The 16,169-nt window shown below is 48.5% G+C and overlaps 1 protein-coding gene across 8 annotated transcripts in view; it reads left to right on the top strand.

The window, feature by feature from the left end:
• ofcc1 (orofacial cleft 1 candidate 1) overlaps positions 1-16,169 on the top strand; it is a 220,670-nt gene that overhangs the window by 115,704 nt on the left and 88,797 nt on the right. For all 8 annotated transcript variants that reach the window (XM_038810230.1, XM_038810225.1, XM_038810231.1 and 5 more), the window contains one exon: positions 7,743-7,906. In XM_038810230.1, the coding sequence (XP_038666158.1) occupies positions 7,743-7,906 (164 nt within the window). The remainder of the gene's footprint in view (positions 1-7,742; positions 7,907-16,169) is intronic.

Here is a 16,169-nt window from a genome sequence, read left to right as displayed (position 1 = left end):
CCCTTAGTGTCCAAAGATGTACAGGTTAGGTAGGGGTAGAGATACGGGGATAGGGCGGAAGAGTGGGCCTAGGTAGAATGCTCTTTCAGAGGGTCGGTGCAGACGTGATGGGCTGAATGGTCTCTTTCTGCACTGTGGGGATTCTCTGGAACATGGTTAGTTTCATTTTGTGTTGAATCATTCTGTCAAGGCAAGGCAATAAAACCCCTGGATGAATCAGGTTGGGCACCTTCAGAATTATTTATTGCAACGCCAGTGTCTCTTTCTTTACCAACAGACTTCAGTCCTGTACCAAATAGGGTATTAGTACACTTGATACTTTGTTTTACCCAGGTGCGGATTCATCACCAAGTGTCAAGGACAGGTCCATTCCCCCAATGGTTCAAGATCTGTTTGCCGTGGCATATTCTCCATTGTAACACTCACACAAATCTTTGTGTCATTGACAATCTACCACATTGTTCACAACAATGCCGATCCCAACACCTCCATCTCGGTCATTAATGAATACGGTGAAAACAATGGTCCCGACACAGAGATCCTGGGACATCATTGGGAACCCATCTTAAAGCAGACCCACTCCCCCCCCCCCCCCCCTATGGGAATGCAACAAATTCCCAACCACAACAACTTCCCACCATCTTCAAAAATTCTGTCTCCAAGGATGGAATTTTCCGGCTCCTCTGGCCGCCAGGATTTTCCAGCCCCGTCGAAGTCAATGGAATTTTGAACACCTCCATGCATTTTGTGGCCCCGCCCTGCTCCCTTTGCGATGTGGCCATAAAACTCCGCCTAAAGAGTGACCTATTGTAAAGTATCTGATCAGAAACTTTCTACGTGGACAATATCTGACATGAGCCTTGTAACCTTGTAAAATCCAATCAAGTTATTGACTACTGATCAGAAGCTGGATTGAATGCAAACACCTTCAATATCTGGGTGAGCATAGATAGCATCACCATTGATCTCTATCACTTTGTCTATGACTGATTTCAGCCTCATTCACCGATGGTTCCCTGGTTCTTGACTTGTCACACACTTGGATAATAAGAAGTTCTTGTGATTCTTCCATTCCGTGGAAATTAACTCCCATTCTAGTAGACTGTTAAAGATAATCTTTGGCTGGGTGGCTTCTGAACTAGGAGAAGCCTGGAGACATGCCTGCCTCTCCTCTTCCTCCTCTCCTGACTCTACCTAGGCTCAGATGAAGATCAATAATATACCAGTGGTTGGATCAAGAGGCAGGCCCACCCCACAGTTCACTGAGCTTTTATGTTAGCCCATCACTTGATCCCATGCACTGTGCGCATAATTTATTTTCCTTAGTTGCTGAGGCGGAAATGCAGATCTGCTGCCGCATGTACACACTTATCACCCCACACACACACGCATCTCAGCCAACAAGATGGCACTGGTTGAGCTTGGGTGCGCCCGCCGCTGGGGCCAGAGGGCACCTAAGTGGGTGCAAGGGGGGGGCACCCATATGACCTGTGGCCCTAAGTTCACAGTGGCCGTGTGCAGCTGCATGGCTGCCTTGCAGGCCGAGGCAATGGTGCCCGTCCACCCTGACCCCACCTCCTGGCCACTCCCCGCTACTCCCCCTGGCAGAAGTGCCCTGGCCAGCGGCACGACTGTTAGCAAACTATGGCCATGTTGGACATTTTCTGAACCCCCCTCTCTCTCCCTCAGCAGCCACGGTACCTGTTGCACAATTTTTAAAAGGTCAAGTGAACCTCGACTTCGGGAAATCACCCCGGTGGAGGTGAAGAATCGCGAAGTGCCCTGGAGAATCCCGGGTTAGACCCGCTAATGGTATACCAAGGGTATTTACTGTACATGTGGAGTGGAACACATTGACGCCGTTGTCGAGACACCGGAGAATTACGATTTGGCGTGAAATCAGCGCCCGCCACGATTTTGCCTCAATACCGATTCTCCGTCTAAATCACGTTTCCCGAATCCTGCGTTGGCCGATGGAGAATCCCGCCCCCTAACTTTCACCTGAAGAAAACAATTTTGGAATAGCGCATGTGTCTTGTACACATCTGGCATCCGCTGTCTTGCATTCTTCCTGGTGAATCGGGTTCACTGTGATGCTTAATGTCCGTCACTGTGTGTGCCAGGCTTGAGCTTCCTTACTACTTTACAAGTGGGAAAACTGGCTCGGGAAGTGTGATTTGAAGGAACACTTTAATATAATTGATGGTCAGCTACTGTGTTTATTCCTCCACTGTGGAACGTTAGCTGTTTTAGATTTTTAATTCAGATACGAGCAATTGCCTATTGCATAGTTTGTAGTGATTCAAAACAAAAATGCCCGAGGGCATTTTAGACTAAAAAGAGTTATTGCACAAGGCAAACCAAGACATGACATGGAATAACTGGCGATATAATCATGTAATGCAGAATAAGGCGAGTGAATAAAAATTAAAGTTGCATGCTGCCCAATTCACCATACATTTTAATACAAAGTGGTTATGGGTGAGTTCTGGAGCAAAACCCAACAATATGATATAGGTTGACTTTGGCAGTTGGGCTGATGGAATGCCTCAGAGACTCAAAGGAATACTTTTGCTATCTGACTGCATTTGTTTTAATGAAATAAAACAAACACAATACGGATAATATAATAAACATGTTTGACTTTGTCTATATAAATGTTTCTGGAACCTATCTCGCCATACACCTGAGGAAGGAGCAGTGCTGTGAAAGCCAGTGATTTGAAAATATTGAATTGTTTTGTAAACATTATGGGCTGGATTCTCCGTTGCTCAAGGCTGATATCGTAATCGGCAATCGGGCAGAGAATTGACTCCAACGCCCAAACGGTGCCGGTCAGCCATGCTCCGCCCCCTCAAAAATAGCATCTTTGCGCCATGCGCCGCGCACCCGCGCAGCGGCGTTGGCACAGGTCGTCAGCCACACGTATGCGCAGCCAGGGACCCGGCCATTCTCCGGCTATTTTTGGTGAGGGAGCCGGGAGTTTCACCTGGCGCCGCTGCTAGCCCCTCACCCGTCCCGGAATCTTTTTGGTTGTATAAGACCACACAAGCTCCATTGGCGTCAACACTTAGTTGCTGAAATGGAGAATCCAGCGCTGTGTTCCTGGTGTTAAAGGAATCAATGGATATTAAATGGATTCAGTGGAGGCGATGGGCATCTCACCCAATGGCTGGAAGGTTGGAGGGAGACTCGTGCCGCCTCTTTTAGGAAAGACCCATCACTTCAATTGCCACCCTCAAACACCTAACTGAACTCCGATGGGCCTTCTCCAAGAGGAAGGACCCTGGGCATGGAAATCCCAGCCACCAATCAGCGGCCTGCAACTCCATTGAACGACAGAGTCACTAGGGAGGAGGTGTGTGCTGCTGTCACAACACCCACCTGGGCCAGGTATCATCGCTGGACACCAGGTCACATGTTTGTGCTGGTGGGACAGGGGAGTGGAAGGGGGAGGAAGAGGATGTTCCTCAGCGGGACCCACCTTCTTGATGCTGGGTCCCTCAATCAGGCACTGAGCATCTTTGAAGAAAGCCTCTACCACCCCATCGTGGCGCCTGCAAGCAACCCCTCGTAAGTTTGCTCACCATGCCCGCCGCATGGTGATGTCCCACGACCACCACAGGGTGGATACCAGCATTGGCAGGATGGGGCCCTTATGTGGCCATTAATTACCCACTTACCGGCATCAGTTGGTGGCTGGGTGTGAAGGTCATCTCCGGGCCTACCCACCACAGACTTAATCGGGGGTGGTGGTGTGAATGCGTGGGGTCCGCACATATCATCCTCCCTCCTGACTGAGTGTTCCCCTGTCACCAAAGTCGCCAGGGGGAGGGCATTAAGTTACACCCACTGACTGATCAGAAATGCAAGCTAATGGCCCATTCTACACACTGACTAGGAAAAGTTAATGGCTTAAACAGAAAATAAAAGAAAGGAGGAATGGGGAAAACACGTCCAGAATGCCACAAGGTCATTTTAGACTTGGCAATGCGTGGGATGATTCAGGAGGAAGCAACAGCACCAAAAAGAATCCCACGGAACTTTGTTCCCACAAGAAATTACTTTCATCGGATTTCAGTGGAGAACTGCCCCCATTTCTAGCCTGACCACCCTGTGACCTGAATGTGGTGGGAACCATGCACGGTCCTGTTCTTTGCCCCCTGAGACATTCTTGTTCGACAAAGTGAACACAGTGCACCCAAAGGTTGCGCATTCAGACTTTCGAAATGCACCTGACCAGAGTCTGCACTGCAACTAGGAACAAGCGGAAGCCATTCAGGTGTTTGATCCTGCCCCACCGTTTGATGAGAACCTGGGCGACTCTTATCTGTTTACCTGTCTTTGCTCCATTACTCTTAATGTCGCTGCCCAACGAGAATCTTTATCCATCTCGGTGGTGAAAGTTTGAATTGATCCTGCAGCCTCAAAAGAATTCGAAGGGAAGTGAGGTCCAGATTCGCACAAGCCCACTGGGAAGCACATCTACAAATTAAACCATTGGAGGAGTGTATCAGCTAAAAGATTTTAACCTAAACTTGGCTGCTACAAGGCTTTAACATGATTCCTGATTAAATTGCTGCCAATTTATTACATGCTACGACACATGCTGAACAGATTAAAGTGTCTTCCTGTGACTTTCACTTTTAATTTCAACCCTTTAAGAATTAAACTGGATACACTCCTTTAAAACGTGCATGCATTATTAATCAAGAGCGATCTGCAAGCATTATTCTCCTTATGCTTCCTTTCTGCTTCCATTGTGAGTCGGCTGTAGCACTCATAACTGCAAGATATAAGGGGCTCGATCCTCCAAAAATGGGGCAAGTCGCCAAGCCCGCGTCAAAATGCTGGCGTTTCACTCTGGACTTTCCTTAAGAAAGGCCTGAGTGATTCTCCTACCTGCAGGGGGCTGGCAGGGCCCTGGAGTGCTTCTCGCAGCTCTGGCTGCAGATACAGGACCCTGCACTTCCGGTCAGGAGCCCGCGCATGCGCGCGTTGGCAGCCTGCAGCGGCCGCCCCATGCAACATGGCGGAATCGCACTGAGGACCCTGATGCTGGAAGTAGGCCGCCCCCGAGATCGCGTGCACCTGTGGGTTGATGACGCCCAATCGCTTGCCTAGCCGTCCATGAGGCCCTCCCCGGTGATTGACTCCCCCCCCCCCGCCCAACCAGGACGGCCACAGGCTGAGTCCGCAGCCGCCAGGTGGCGTTCCCAACGGCCGATAGGTGGTTAGAACCACGGCGTCGGGAACTTAGCCTATTTCACTCTGAGAATCGCGGGGCGGGCCCTGTCAATGGCTCCCTACCGTAGTTCACGCGCGATTCTCCGAGGACCGGTTTGCCGACCATTCTCCGTCCCCCGCGCCGAACGCGACTTTGGCGGGCAGAGTCGGAGAATCCTGCCCAAGGTTCTGGGTTTATGCCACACTCAACACAAGATCACCACTCACACTGCACCATGGTAGTGAGGGGTGCCACACTTTTGGAGGTACTGTTTCTCAGATGAAACCTTAACCTGTTTTAGCTGGATGGGAAAAGAAATCACACTGACCTAACGGAGCAGGGGAGTAATCCCACTATTTAGCCCTCTATCTGGTCATTATCACATTGCTGTGTGTTGGAGCATACTGTGCGCAGGTTGACTACATTTCCGACATGACTGCACTTCAGAACAGTACTTCATTGGCTGCGAAGCACTTTAATATGTCCTGTGGTTGTGAAAGGCGCTATAGAAATGTAAGCCTTTCTCTTACTGAAGAATGGAAGATAACATTAGAAGTTACACAGATTAACAGACAAACCATTGGGCCCAACAGGTCTATTCTGGTGCCCCACAGGTATATTCACACTCTACTTCACCTCATACCATCAACATATGTCCTTCTGTGTCTTTGTCCCTCATTTACTTATCTAGCCTCCCCTTAAATACATCTTCACTATTCACCTGAACTACTTGTGCAAGTTCCACATTCTTCGGGTAAAGAAAATTCCTGAACTTTGTATTAAGCCCAGGATGTAATACACGTCACATCGTTTAATTGCTGTAATTCCTTTTGATAAATTTCGAGTATCCAATTTTTTTTTCCAATTAAGGGGCCACCTACCCTGCACCTCTTTTGGGTTGTGGGGGCGAGACCCAGATTCGGGGAGAATGTGCAAACTCCACACGGACAGGGACCCAGAGCTGGGATTGAACCTGGGACCTTGGCGCCGTGAGGCAGCTGTGCTAACCACTGGGCCGCCGTGCCGCCCATAATTGCTGTGATCGTCGGCTTTGCAAATAAACCATACTAGGACCCTTTGGTGATGCCAACTACTATTTGTTTAACAGTTGAATTGGTTCATGATGCCCCTGGTAGGAGCATGGTGCCTTATGCTGGTAAATAAAGTTAACGTTGTGAAATGCACAATATATCACGGTGACGGTGATGATGTTACAGTTCACTCAGGGAGTCTGGATTGCCATGGCAACGTGCATATTTTTACACGTGCGTCTTAGTTTGGAGCTATGGATAGTGACTGCAGCAACTCCAACATTCTTTTGCATCACATGGCTGACCAGACATCCCTCCCACTCTCATGCCATCTGCCATTGGAGTGCGTTGGGAGGATTTGCAGGTTGACAATCTGGCCACATTATAAATACACCTTCCTTGGCCATAAAGACCTGGGGTGGGACTTGAACCCGGAGCTTTCGGCTCAGAGGCTTAGATGCTACTCACTGCGCCACAAGACTGTCTCAAATGATAACATGCGCAAATGGAAAATAGCTGAGTTTGTTGCAGTGGGAGAGAAATGACACATCTTTCCCCCCCTTCCTCAAGCTTAAAATGCTCTCAAAAATGAGAAGTTTTTCTGTCATGTTGCATGCCCAAATGGCAGCAGACGTACGCTTGATGCCATTTTGGTTCAGGTGCTCATTCGACACTCCGGGCAGCCATCTGAAACCTAAGAGAGGCCTTGGCTCACTCGGCCAGATGACTGGTTTGTGATGCAGAGCAAAGCCAGCAGCGAGGGTTCAATTCCCCATACCGGCTGACGTTATTCATGGAGGCCCCGCCTTCTCAATCTTGCCCCTCGCCTGAGGTGTGGTGACCCTCAGGTTAAATCACCACGAATCAGCTCTCCCTCTCAAAAGGGAAAGCAGCCTATGGTCATCTGGGACTATGGCGACTTTACCGAAGGGAGGCCTTTTAAAAGACCAGAGCCACCCCTTCATCTGCTGGTTCGTGACTGCTGCCAGGAGCTTGGGCACAAATACGGGGCATCTTTGTAATGCGAGCTGTGCAAGAACTGGAGTTGCAATAGAGTGAGATTGTTGGCGTTTTGAAGGTTTGTGCTGTCTGGACAGCTCTGGAGGAGCCCTTGGGTTTGGCCACATAATCGAGTGTCCGCACTGACCATCTTGCTGCCCAAAACAGGCCTGAATCAATTTCCTTCCCGTTGCATATTAAGAGAGTGCAAGGTATTGGTTGCGTGGCATGAGCAAGTGAAACATTCTGTCTCGTGTTGTATAATCTGTGTAAAAACGGTGCAGCAGTGCAGATGCTGCCCACAAATTCCTCTAAGTTTGTAACAGCTTTGTGTGTAACTAACTGTATAATTAAGCAGAGATTTCTGGATTGTAGAACTACCCGCTGTCCCTGGAAAATTGTTAACGTGCCAGCGACTAGCTGTGAACTGAAAAGCACACAGAAATTGTTTTGTGAAACACTGATTGGTGTATCTTGCTTTTCAGCGCCTGGCTTACAGTACAGATACTCCAATAGCAGATGCAGCCAAGCTTTACTGGCTGTTTTACAGAACGCAACATTCTGGGATACCTGGCATACTGATTACAGTCATCTTGTACACTGTGACGTTCGTTAGCTCCATTACCATACTCTGTTTCTATTTCCTAAGGTAAGAACTACTTCAGTAACTTGTCAAACATTTTTTTTTTAAAAGGAGGTGGGGGATTGGGGGCTTCTCAATTATGCTTAACTCACTTGTACTTTCCCCCCCCCCTCCCCCCCTTCCCACCCCCGACAATCGCGGAGCTCAGTGAGAGCTGAAAGCATCTGGAAGGGGTGAGAAAAATAGGCTGCAGAGTTCCCCGTAATCTCAGAAGCTTGTGGTGTTATTTACAGGGCGACATTGGGTTGAACTCTGCATAAGCGTTGGCGTCTATCAATGTATTTTTTAAATCCTGTGGTAGGCACAGATAATTTGCTAATATACCAACATACGCTGATATTTCTACAGTCTGTACTTCAACAGAAGGTTGGGTTCACATGTGAGGGGAGAAACCTGTCAAAGTGCTTTGCACTGTTCTGAGCTGAAATGCTGTCTGGCCTATCAAGCTGGTACTTTGTGGCTTCTGTTGAACATGACTCCTCCAAAGTGCCTTTTCTGTCTTTCCACCAGTATTATGATCTTGTTCCTTGCTTCATAGCATTACATCGGATTTACAGCACAGAAACAGACCATTCGGCCCAACAACCCAGTGCAGATGTTTGTGCCCCACGCGTGCCGTTTTCCGTTGTGTTTCATTTAACCTTATCTGTGGGTGGAATTTATTGCCCTCCCCCAGGGGATGTTTTGTGGTGGGGAAGGCATTTAATAGGGCAGGGAGAATGGCGTAAGAGGACCCTGCCACCTTCCTGCCACTGTCCTGATTAAGCCTGTGACAGGAAGGCCTCCTCACTCTTGTGGGCAAACAATGGGTATAGAAAGCATAGGAGCAGGTGGAGGCTATTCCGCCCTTCATGCCTGCCGACCTCATCAGGGATGGCACCATGGTTAGCACTGATGCCTCACAGAGGCAGGGACTCGGGTTTGACTCCGGCCTTCGGTGATTGTCTGTGTGGAGTTTGCAGATTCTCCCCGTGCCTGCGTGGGGGTTTCCTCCGGGTGCTCCGCTTTCCCCCCATGGTCCATAGGTGTGCAGGTTAGGTGGATTGGCCACGCTATATTGCCCCTTCGTGTCAAAAGGTTAGGCGGGTTTACTGGGGATAGGGTGGGGGAGGGGCCTAGGTAGAGGATAGGTGAAGACTCGATGGGCCAAATGGCCTCATTCTGCACTTGTAGGGATTCTATTCTATGATCTTTCCACTGCTGCAATTCAACCAATAATGGGCAGAGGGAGTGGAGGGGGTGAGTGGGAGGGTGCTCGTCTTGCAGGAAACGCAACAAACCAACCCTGCTGAAATTGCTTGCAACTTTCTGAAGGGGATGGGGGAGTAGATGGGGTGCCGTGTCCAAAAACACTCAGTACGTCTTCAAGGAACCCAATATCAGGAAGTGGGGGGGGGCTACTGAGAGTCATCCTGTGTGCCCTCGCTTTGACTCCCTTCCCTCCTTCCCACGATCCCGATTCACAGCATTCCCCTCCCACCATCACTCAGTGTCGACAATCTTACGGCTGGGTGGGTGCATTACCGACAACAGCCAGCAACCCTCCACCCACCCAGTGGCACTACCGAGCAGCGAAGAGTTGCCAACCTCTGATTGGTCAGCAGCTCTCAGCGGATTGGGCTTCTGTCCCTGATGTCCTTGACCCCAGTGAAATCTCACCCTGCCTATTTAAGTGCCTGATTTTCATAGAATTTACAGTGCAGAAGGAGGCCATTCGGCCCATCGAGTCTGCACCGGCTCTTGGAAAGAGCACCCCACCAAAGACCACACTTCCACCCTATCCCGTAACCCAGTAACCCCATACAACACTAAGGGCAATTTTGGACACTAAGGGCAATTTATCATGGCCAATCCACCTAACTTGCACATCTTTGGACTGTGGGAGGAAACCGGAGCACCCGGAGGAAACCCACGCACACACGGGGAGGATGTGCAGACTCCGCACAGACAGTGACCCAAGCCGGAATCGAACCTGGGACCCTGGAGCTGTGAAGCCATTGTGCTATCCACAATGCTACCGTCCTGCCCACTTGTTACTTAATGCAACAAGTCATCCCGAAAAGCCAGTGGGCAAGATCCCTGTCGCCTCCAGTAATACTGCCTTATATACACTTCTATTTATTCCCCTTTCTATATCCATCCAGTTTTTGCTTAAATGCAGCAGTGTTATTTTCCATAACGACTTCTTGTTATTAATATGCTGGTGGCACTCACTAGTTACAACCTGCCAACTTGAAAATGCCTAGTCTATCCCTATTTCCTGTGCAGTCAGGGTGATCAAACGTCCCTTAATTTGTGTTATTGTCCCATAACTAAGCCTGAGTTGCGTGCACCTGGAATGCTGTTTTTCATGTCATTTAGGCCGATAAATCTTGTGCATGTGAGTAACTCCTTTCATCTCATTTTCGCTCTCCCGCAGTTCTGGCAGGACTCTCCCCACCCACCCCTCCGCGGCTACTTCCATAGCCCTGGCACATCACCACCACCCGTCCACCACTGAGCACCCCGGTCTCTAGGCTCCCCCATGCCAGAGTGTCCATTAACCAATCTTCCGCCCAACACTAATATTTTACCCCCAACTCCACAAGTTAAACCTCTGCTCAGGACCTGATCAAATACCTTTTGGAAATCCGAGTGTGTTGCATCCACTTGTTCCCCTTTATCTACCCGCCCGGTTACATCCTCTAAAAGAACACTCAATAGATTTGGCAAACACGATTTATCTACTATAATACCACGCAGACCCTGTTTGACTGCACTGTCATTTTCTAAATGTATTGTCCTTCTTAATAGTAGATTCCTGTGTTTTCTGAATGGCTGATGTCAGGCTAGCCCAGGGCCCGTGGATGCCTGCTTTCTCTCGCCTTGTTTGCTTTGCAGTCTTACATTTGCCAACACCCTTCTAGACTCAAGGGAAATCGGGTAAACCATAACTAGCGCACCCATTATCTCGGCAGTGACCGCTTTCAGAACCCTCGGATGTAGACCGGATTTGTCGATTTTCAGGCCCCCCTAGTTTCCCTCATGTTTTTTTCTCTGCCGATATCAATTAGTTAAATTTCTTCCTTCTCTTCCACGCCCCTCTGCGGCGGAAAAAGGCAAAGCTGAGGTTTTTTTTGTTGTTGAAACATCCTGGAATTGCACACTTTCGCACTTCTGCTTCAATCTGCAACACTTTATCACCTGTTTGATGTTTCAGGCTCAGCTTCCCCGTGATCGATGCCTCCCACGGCTACCAGAACCGCCACTGATTGATGGTTTTGTGCACCCCTGACATCCCTTTCTCCTCCACCCCCAATTCTCCGAGCTTTGCCTCTGACAACTGATGCCTCCTGCAGCTTGCCCGTCTCACCACCGGTCGATCTCTCGGTCTCCCCTGGCTACCTACGATTGATGACTGTGCCATGTGTGCAGGAAAGCCACCTTTGTTCCCTTTGCAGATTTTCTGACTTTTAAAAGAGGTTTTTAATCACGTAACTTTTTAAAAACAAAATATGGAGTTATAAATTCAGTTGAGGTTAGAGTTCAATTCAATGTTGGACGCTCAAATGATTGAACAACAGAACAATGTATTGAATTTTTTTGTAAAAATCCAAGCATGCACGTTGTCTGTGCCTCTTCCAGAGAAAGATTTAAATTGTATGTTTAGCTATTTAAAGATTATGGGCAAGGTTCCCTTCCGTGATCCTGCTCAAAATTGGTTGGGATCACAGTGAGAATGAAAGCTAAGTTTGCAAATGGGCGGCACGGTAGCACAGTGGTTAGCAATGTTGCTTCACAGCACCAGGGACTCAGGTTCGATTCCCGCTGGGGTCACTGTCTGTGTGAAGTCTGCACGTTCTCCCCGTGTCTGCGTGGGTTTCCTCCGGGTGCTCCACTTTCCTCCAACAAGTTCTGAAAGACGTGCTTGTTAGGTGAATTGGACATTCTGAATTCTCCCTCAGTGTACCCGAACAGGCGCCAAAGTGTGGCGACTGGGAGATTTTCACAGTAATTTAATTGCAGTGTAAGCCTACTTGTGACACTAATAAAGAGTAAGAATAAAGTTAGGTGCAGCTCGGTGGCACAGTGGATAGCACTGCTGCCTCACGGCGCCGAGGTTCCAGGTTCGATCCCGGCTCTGGGTCACTGTCCGTGTGGAGTTTGCACATTCTCCCCGTGTTTGTGTGGGTTTCGCCCCCATAACCCAAAGATGTGCAGGTTAGGTGGATTGGCCACGCTAAATTGCCCCTTAATTGGACAAAAATAATTGGGTACTCTAAATTTTACAAAAAAAAGAATAAAGTTAGTTCCCTGACTGGGTTATCCCTTCCTCACCTACTGCTTCCCCTCCGCCAGTACTCCTGTCAGGATTCCCTTCATTCCGTCTCTCCACCTCCAACCAATCGCTGATATTTTCGAAGTAACAAATGAAAGTTCGAAAATAAAATCAGAACACACTTTTGGTTTGAGTGCCTTTCTGATTTTTAATCTTGCTTTTGTCGACAGCTGTGTCCAGGAAATTAACCTTTAATTCCTGAAGACGGTGGTTGTTTAACTCAGTTGGTTGGGTAGCTGGTTCGTGATGCAAAGCGATGCCAACTTCGAGGATTGGCTGAAGTTATTTACGCCTTCTCAAACCTTTAAAAAAAAAAAAAATTTAGAGTACCCAATTATTTTTTCCAATTAAGGGGCAATTTAGCATGACCAATCCACCTAAGTTGCACATCTTTGGGTTGTGGGGGTGAAACCCACACAGACACGGGGAGAATGTGCAAACTCCACACGGACAGTGACCCAGGGCCGGGATTCGAACCCGGGTCCTCAGCGCCGTAGGCAGCAATGCTAACCACTGTGCCACTGTACTGCGGTGTGGTGTGGTGACTCTCGGGTTAAATCACTGCCAGTTTGCTCTCTCCCAAAGTGGAGGACAGCATGTGGTCCTCTGGGACTGTGATCACTTTTACATATAAAGGACGGCACAGTGCCATAGTGGTTAGCACTGCTGCCTCACAGTGGCAAGGACCCAAATTCAGTTCCGGCCTTTGGTGACTGTGCAGAGTTTGCGCATTCTCCCCGTGTCTGCGTGGGTTTCCTCCGGGTGCTCCGGTTTCCTCCCGCAGTCCAAAGATGTGCAGGTTAGGTGGATTGGTCCAAAGATGTACAAGTTAGGTGGATTGGCCGTGCTAAATTGCCCATTAGTGTCCAAATATCTGTAGGTTAGGTGGATTTATAGAGATAGGGCAGGGGATTGGGTAGGCTGCTCTTCCAGACTCAGTGGGCCGAATGGCCTCCTTCTGCACTGTAGGGATTCAATGGAATTCTGGAGAGTTGGTACCCTGGGCGGGATTCTTACCCGGCGGCACCTCAGCGTTCATCCTGTGGCGGGCAGCCTGGTGTGGCGAGGGAGGGTCCGGCCCCAGGGGGGCCTCCGCCCTGGCCTGGCCCGCGATTGGGGCCTACCGATCGGTGGGCCGGCTTCTTCTGGTGGGGGCCTCTTTTACTCTGCGCCGGGCCCCTGTAGCTCTATGCCATGTTGGGTTGGGGCCGGCGTGGAAAAGGCAACTAGTGCGCATGCGCGGGTTCGCGTCGGTCGTAACATGCATGTACGAAATCGCACCAGCCGCAGCGCGCATGCGCAGACCCTTGCCGCCCATTTGACGCCGGTATCGGCAGCTGGAGCTGCGGGAGTCGCTCCAGTGCTGTGCTGGCATCCTGTGAGGCGCTGGATCGCTGATCCTGGGGGCCTGTTGACGCCGTCGTAAAATGCGACCGTGTTTACGACGGCGTCAACACTTTGCCTCAGGATCAGAGGATCCCGCCTATCTCTCGTAACATCTCCAGTAACTATTTCTAGAAAAAGGCTCGGCTTTTCTCAATCCTTTTCCACGGTATTTTATTTCTTAATTCTGTGATAATGATTCAGGGCGGGGAAAGATTGTGTTTACAGAAAGCCTATCCTACTTCAACATTCAACAGTTGCTAGTCTGCCGTCAAGGGCTTGAGGGGCGCCATTTCACATCAAGTACTGTTGACCAAGAGTCTCTCCTGCTCTTCCTGCCAGTAATTGGTGTGTTTGGAAGGATTTGCAGGTTGACGTATTCAACCCGCCTGACCACGTCATCAACGCACCTTCCTTGATATATGTGTCCTGGAGTGGCAATCGAACCCAGAGCTTCTGGCTTAGAGGTGTGGACGCGCACCCACTCCACCACAAGATCTCCTCCTACCCATTTGGACATTTATTATTGAAGCAATAATAAGGGAAAGATCATTTATATTTGCCTATGGGCTGAATTATTGTAAAAAAAAAACCCGTCTTGATTGCATAGAATTTACAGTGCAGAAGGAGGCCTTGCAGTCCATTGAGTCTGCACCGGCCCTTGGAAAGATCATCCCGACCTAAGCCCACACCTCCACCCTATCCAGGTAACCCAGTAACCCCACCTAACCTTTTTGGAAACTAAGGGCAATTTAGCATGGCCAATCCACCAAACCTGAACGTCTTTGGACTGTGAGAGGAACCTGGAGCACCCGGAGAAAACCCACGCAGTGAACCTGCAGAATCCACACAGACAATGGGAGGAAACCGGAGCACCCGGAGGAGACCCATGCAGACACGGGAGAATGTGCAGACTCCGCACAGCCAGTGACCCAAGCCGGGAATGGAACCTGGGACCCTGGAGCTCTGGAACAACTGTGCTAACCACTGTGCTACTGTGTGGCCCACTGCTACCGTGCCGTTCATGGTTCTTATCTTTTATGCAGTGGCGCTAATATGCTCGCCAGTCCCTTTATATCTTGCTGAACCTTTTGCATTCTCCTTGCACGTTTGGTATTCCATCCCTCGATGTCCCAAGTCACTCAGCAGATGACACAGTCAGGAGATTTTCTGTCATTTATGTTGCTAAATTGTGTGTATTTCCCCAGGACTGTGCAACTAAATTAGTCCATTAGGCCTGGATTTGCATGCCCAGATGCCTGTGTTATTATGAACATTGTTAAGGGTTGTCTCCTTGTGAGCAAGCAATTGCAAACCACTCAGTTCTCCTCCTTTCCTTTCTAGCCAGTTGCTTCTGGCCTGTAAATAGGAATACGGAGTGCAGAGCTTTACAAGTCCCTAGTTGGTCCCTTTAGCCAGAGGCATTTGCAGGTAAACATGAGATTAGAGCCAAGGAAAAATGTAGAATTTCCCAGTATCTATGTCGGCAGTGTTAAAAAAAAGAAATATAGAATCTATGACGGTGCATTTCACACTTCCCTTGGCCTTAGTGCCATGTGAGATGTTAACCCTGCCAGGGCATGAATGAATGAGTTTGCATTTATATAGCACCCTTCCTAACCTCAGGATTTCCAAAGGCAGCTTTCCAAACCATTCACGCACTTTTCAATTGTAGTCAAAAGTTGCAATGTAGGAAATGTAGAAGCCAAGTTGCAAGACAGCAAGATCTAATGAATGAGAGCATCTGTTTTACTTTTGGTGTTTCGGTGATACCTGCTGATCTGGATATTGCTGGGGACATGTGTCTGACAACCAGAACTACGCACTGTCGCACTGTGACTGTCTATTCTAATAGTGACTGTCTATTCTAATAGTGACTGTCTATTCTGGTAGTGACTGTCTATTCTGGTAGTGAATGTCTATTCTAAACGTGACTGTCTATTCTGGTAGTGACTGTCTATTCTAATAGTGACGGTCTATTCTGGTAGTGACTATCTATTCTGGTAGTGACCGTCTATTCTAATAGTGACTGTCTATTCTAATAGTGACTGTCTATTCTGGTAGTGACTGTCTATTCTAATCGTAACTGTCTATTCTAATAGTGACTGTCTATTCTGATAGTGACTGACTATTCTGATAGTGACTGACTATTCTGATAGTGAATGTCTATTCTGGTATTGACTGTCTATTCTGATAGTGACTGACTATTCTGGTAGTGAATGTCTATTCTGGTATTGACTGTCTATTCTGATAGTGAATGTCTATTCTGATAGTGACTGACTATTCTGATAGTGACTGTCTATTCTAATAGTGACTGTCTATTCTGACAGTGACTGTCTATTCTGGTAGTGACTGTCTATTCTAATAGTGACTGTCTATTCTGACAGTGACTGTCTATTCTGGTAGTGACTGTCTATTCTAATAGTGACTGTCTATTCTAATAGTGACTGTTTATTCTAATTGTGACTGTCTATTCTGATAGTGACCGTCTATTCTGATAGTGACTGTCTATTCTGATAGTGACTGACTATTCTGATAGTGACTGTCTATTCTAATTGTGACTGTCTA

Source organism: Scyliorhinus canicula, chromosome 10, assembly GCF_902713615.1.
Source record: "Scyliorhinus canicula chromosome 10, sScyCan1.1, whole genome shotgun sequence".
Classification (NCBI taxonomy): domain Eukaryota; kingdom Metazoa; phylum Chordata; class Chondrichthyes; order Carcharhiniformes; family Scyliorhinidae; genus Scyliorhinus; species Scyliorhinus canicula.
Note: the sequence above shows the minus strand (reverse complement) of the source record. Positions and strands in the feature narration are given on the sequence as shown.